This window comes from Pistacia vera, unplaced genomic scaffold (assembly GCF_008641045.1).
Source record: "Pistacia vera cultivar Batoury unplaced genomic scaffold, PisVer_v2 Contig1697, whole genome shotgun sequence".
Taxonomy (NCBI): domain Eukaryota; kingdom Viridiplantae; phylum Streptophyta; class Magnoliopsida; order Sapindales; family Anacardiaceae; genus Pistacia; species Pistacia vera.
Window position 1 is genome coordinate 99 of NW_022195786.1, and position 5,791 is coordinate 5,889.

General features: G+C 34.8%; 1 protein-coding gene across 1 annotated transcript; it reads right to left on the reverse strand.

Annotated features, from left to right (window-relative positions):
• Positions 1-295: 295 nt before the first annotated feature.
• On the reverse strand, positions 296-4,983 carry LOC116125706 (MLO-like protein 3). The gene is made up of 15 exons (XM_031411426.1): positions 4,852-4,983; positions 4,713-4,770; positions 4,374-4,612; positions 4,183-4,299; positions 2,503-2,563; positions 2,196-2,284; positions 2,037-2,111; positions 1,867-1,955; positions 1,695-1,744; positions 1,553-1,593; positions 1,289-1,462; positions 1,175-1,210; positions 1,014-1,081; positions 839-899; positions 296-755 (listed from the first exon to the last, which is right to left on the reverse strand). Exons 1-15 carry the CDS (start codon positions 4,981-4,983, stop codon positions 435-437), a joined length of 1,611 nt encoding a protein of 536 aa, XP_031267286.1. The 3' UTR covers positions 296-434.
• Between the last annotated feature and the right edge of the window lie 808 nt (positions 4,984-5,791).

Genomic DNA, 5,791 nt, shown 5'->3' on the forward strand with positions numbered 1-5,791 from the left:
TTTCACATGATGTTTGGGCTATAAAGACAGAGACGTTGCCTTATAATTCTTGTGTGAAAAGGGAAATTAACATAAGGAGAGATACACCATTAAATTATTGGTTGTCAAGTCTGTCGTGAGCTAACTTGGCCTCGTTCTCTCTATCAGTGCAGGTGATTTGACACATTAGTTGACTCAAATGTCCTAAATTGGCGCAAGTATTAGCTTGCCTCTAGACAATTATTCGCCAGGTTTGGTCTAATTAATCATCAGGTTTCAGGCCTAGGATCATCTTCCAAGCAATGAGTTTCTATTGGAAAAAAATATAAAAGGATGACAAAATTTGACATGAATTTACAAGTGTATCAAGTTTTTCTTTATAAAGGCTTAACATGTCTACCCAATCATCTAATGTAACTGAATTTACAAGCTCAATTTCCTGGTTATGACTAATGTCAGTTCCTTTCTATTTGAATCTCGTTTGATGTAACGATGGCTGGATCAAGTCCATCTTGGGAAATTTCTTGATCACCTTCTATAATTTCTGTTTTTCCAGGAAAACTAGCGGGGTCTGATAGAATAGGCGTGCGATGATGATAAGATAAATCCAGGGAACCAAGGGTTCTGTTGCTGCTAAAATTAGTGGATGACATGTCGTGGCCAGATTGCGACATGTCCTGTTGTTTTTTCCTTTTGTGCTTTACTCCGTCATGCCATCTCTTTATAGCATTTGCTGTTTGCTCTTCCAGCAGTGCCTTTTTGAAATGTGATCCCATCTGTGTACAAACAAAAATACAATTTGCATTTCAAGCCCTAAAATTCTATGCCTCTATATACACATACTGAGACAGAAGCATACCTGAGTCACAAGAGCATAGAGGGGAAGTGTAATGTAGCTACATAAGACTTGAACTGTCACCCTGGAGAATTAACAGTGACAGAATTAACAGTCATAAAAATTTGTATGCAGAACCTGAGAATGATTTAAGGAAGAAATTTAGGTAGGAACAGAAGGAAAGAGAACTGGCACTTACGCTAGAACCGCCCGGATAATGATTATGTCTAATCTTTCATGGTAACAAGAGTGAATCCCATATAGCAACTACAGAGTAAGAATTGAAAACATCAGATCATATTTTCAGCTATCTAAACATGGGTTAAAAAAACACAAGAAGAAAATCAAAGAAAGTTGTACCGTGACCCAAACCAAGAAAGCTATCTCAAATGCATTCTGGAAACATGAAACAAGTCAGGATTAATTAATGAAAAAAAGATTTTTGGAAATAATCTGGAGGGGGTTATTACATACCACGAACAAAGTGTAGTGCAACAACGTCAATACAAATTCTGGGTTGTTGAACCAGAAGAAATTGTCGTTTGGATGCACTAAAGGGGCTCCTTTGATTACATTGTGGTCATCTTTGAGCTGAAGTGCCATTCTTGCAACGATTACTTGGAGTTTGGTTCCCAGAACTAAAACAATCTACAAATACAAGATGGTTAATTGAAGAGTTTTAAACTAATTAATTTTCACAAACTATGAATAACATAACGTGAATGTTTTTATACTTACAGTCAGTGGAATAAATGAAACCCATAGATAAACATTCCAACCTGTTAAATATGCATATACTTTCAATTAGTTGATGTTGTAAAAAGAAACAAAAGAAGAACATTGGAAGAAATTAATAGGATAATAAGATATTCATCCTCACCTTGCACGTCCAGGAGCATCAGAATAACCACTAAAAACCACATGAAAGGGCTGTCCAGAAAAGCTTCAAATGTTATATATATATATATATATATATATGAACATAAAATTTTTAAGAATTTATTAGCTAATCTCATCATAAATAATTGGCAAAGGAGAGATAATAAACTAACCTGATGCCAACTATAACTTTGAAATCATCCTCCAAGGATCTGTGAATGTACTTCTGGAAATTGAAGGAGCTGTTTGTGGACAAATGAGCCTACAAATTAAATTCACTGGAAATTAATGATCCTTTTGTAAAGAAGTTGATCATGATCAAAAGTTTGAATAAGATTCTAACCGAAATGAAACCATGGCGCAATGTGAGGTAATCAACTTTTGCCACGGAGTTGAAGAACTGATTGAAGAAACATTTCTGCAGGCATCCAATTAATTTTTGTAATACAGATGGAATAACAGCGGAGCTTAATTAATTAGATCAATTAAAATCTCCACTTACAATCCATAGATGGAGTGCTGTGCTTGTAAAAGAACTGATATGTCGACGTGCAAAGGTTGTTTGTCTCGCATATCTAAATCGATCAGGATCTAAAATGAAACACCATCATTGTTAAGATAAATTTACAAAGGAAAAAACAAAAATAAAATTAGACCACAAAGTTCAGCTCAATTCCAAGAATAATTATCTTTTGTCATCTATGACCAACTTGTATGCCTTACTGCAAATTTTGAATGAACAGATAACGCAATATATAATTAGGAATTTTGTTAATTTTCATTTCCTGGAAAGCAGTGTATGTACATACCATTGGCAGCCAGGTATTCCACAGTTTCAGTCTCTCTCTCCCAGGTTTTCCATCGCTTCATCTGTCAAGACAATTAACAAAAAAGAGCTTTTACAATTTTATTTTTTAAAAAAAAATGAATTTTTATTAAGAGAAATTGGTATTGAAATGAATGATTGCTCGTATTCGTGATTGAAAAGAAAAAAATTGGTGACGGGTTTGTAGATTTGATTGAAAAGAGTTTACGACTTTTTCCTACTCAAATAATGGTTTACACTTTACTATCTACGTACTTTTATTATCTAAATTTATATTCCGATGACGAACAGAGAGTAAGCTCAGTTCAGACTGTTAGGATTTTTGAAGAGGGGAGGACGATGAGTTTTTTGGTGGTAAAAAATTAGATTTTGGTGGTTGAGATTGATCAGAATTTGACTTAGGAGAGGTGGTTATGTAAACCCTATTTGCTCAATTGCCGACAATTGACGGGGTCGACGGGAGTAGGGTTTAAGGGGTTTTGATGAGTGATGATCGAGAAAGAGAATAGTGGTAATATAGGGTCATAATGATGTTAGAATAAAAAACAGAATATAAATTTGGATAATAGAAAAAGAGTTTCGCTTAATTATTTGAGAGAGAAAAAGTCGTTTACTCTTATTGAAAATTAGAAAAACAAAGGTGCTGTATTCTAGACTGCTTAACCCTCCTGACTGAGTGACTGGGGCTTGATTCTCTCTCATATATTGAACACATTGCTCATATTTTAGTACCGGAGACTGGAGAGGCTTTATTGAACCTTCAAATGTACGAGAGTTAATGAGTATGAGAAACTCTCCTCAAGTCAACTAGTCAAGATATGCGGTATCAAATGTACACTTGCAATTTATTGCTTAGTTTTCCATACTTGACCAAAGGATATGGGAATTTGATTTCAACAATATACATAGAGCAAACAACTTTTTCCCACCTAAGGTTTGCCTTAATGATATTTTTTCACCCAAAAAATTTTAAAATACCATTTTCTTACTCAATATTAATATTATGTTACTATCCAAAGCTGATTCTAATGACGAAAATTCTTTTCGTCACTACCATTTGAATCTTTGATCTCCTTTCTACAAAACCTCTCTTACACCGGTACCTAATTTCTCACCAATTTCTAACCATCGCAAAGCTAGAGTTTTCTATTCTTAGCTGATTTCCGATTGCTTCCGACAGCGAATATTCAATCGGTCACCACTATTTGATCCATCAACCTCTAGACTACAAAAACCCTCTTACTCTGGCTCTTGGTAACTCGTTGAATGCCAGTTGAGAAAGTGAAGTGTATTTAGGTATTAACGACATATAAACATTGGATAAAAAAGTGGTATTTTGAAACTTTTTGAGTGAGAAAGTACCATTAAGGCAAACCTGGGGTGGAAAAAAGTCATTTACTCTACATAAGAGTCTAAAATGAAAATTCTAACCGTTTTACCACGTATTCCTCGAATGGATGACCATACAATTACGTGTTCATATATATCTACTACAACTTACACACACATTAATGAAATGAGCTCAAGAAGTCAAAACTATATAGTTGCTTAATAAATTATATTGAATACTAGCTACTCAAGTGGGATATAATATTGTTTTACATTACGTAAGTGTGAGCAGATTTGAGTGACCAATCAAATAAAAATAAAATAATGCAATTACCTTGGCTCTTCCTAAAGCCATTGTGAGAACACAGTAGACAATCTGCATCACAGCTAACACAAAGATGAAGATGCTCAGCTGGTTTAGTCCTTCCTGTGATATTAGAGAAGTCATTCCCTGCAAAACAATACCAAACTAATTTACTAATTACACAACCAAACACAGATTGATTAAAATAGTTAAAATTCAACCTTAGAGGCACAATAATCAGAAGATCCGCTTGTATCATCATCACTTGCAGCCAATCTTCTTCCTTGTAAAGAATCAATCCATACATGTTCATGATATGCTAATGCTTTTGTGGTTTTGGTCTGTGTAGTTTGACGGCAAGGGAGCATAGTGTTTGCAATTTTATTGGGTATGCAGATTTTCGAAATCCATCTCTGACTTACAGTAAGAATTAGAGACATGAACCCTAAGACGATGAGAACTGCACCAACCAACACAAATACAATATTACAAATACTGAAACAAAACCATCCCTTTTTTTTTTATCTTAAATATAGTTTGACAAGAAGATGTACGAATACCTGTTTTAAGCCCCTCCACAGCTTCAAACAAGGCAGTCTTCCTTTTTCTTTTAAGCCACTGCATTTAATAATTATAATATCACAAAATGAGGCAATAATCATATTCTAACTAAATTATAACATTGAATATGACACTTACGTTGCCAAGGAGATGAATCAAATGTTCGATTAAAATAGAGAAGGAGATGAAGATGAAGCAGACGGTTGCTACAGCCCAGGTTGGTGTGACTTGCAGAGAACGAGAAGTTGTTGCTCCTCCTCCGGCTGCCATGTTGTTTACTTAAATGAATTCTTTCAGCATCCAGGGAAATTAAGAGACTTCATTAATAAAGAAAAGCATAGCCGAGGGTATACGTAATTAGCTAGACCAGAACATATTTCTGAAGAAGAGAAGATCAACTTAAGAGAAAAAAAAGTTGAAGCGTTCAACTTTTGAGACTACAAATCTTACTAGACTTGGCGGTTTTGCCATTGAACTTTAAGTCTATTCAAATTCAATTGCACCGGTGAAGGTCCTATCTAAATGCTTTCCACAAACTAATATTATATCCTTTATATATTAATATCCAGATGCCGACATGGGAGAGTGGGACTACCTGGGGCTCCCTTCCTTTTGGGAACGAGTATGTTTTGAGGTGGCGTTTGGTTGCGGTAACGCTGAGATTATTGGGGTATCATTTTACCGTCCTTAATAAGATTTTGGTAATTTTTAAATATTAACGATAGTTATTATTGATAATATTATAAATAACTTGATTACTTTTATTTTCTTAGGTATTATAAGATTATCAGTGTAATTTTTTTTAATTATAATTATATCCTTTATTAATAAAATTTTAGGACACTAATGCTCTTATTTTTAAATTTATTTACATGAATGTTGCTTTGACTATTTTACCGAAATCAATTAACTTTTTGGATCAAAATTACCCTTGAATTCAAAATAAATTGCAGCACACCCAAGCCATTACCCCCACCCACCTGTCGCCGGCAACCACTGCGCAGCCAGTCGCCGTCGCCATCGTAAAGGTACACGGAAGGCCGGAAGTGGCCGCCGTGCGTCGATATGACCATTTCTA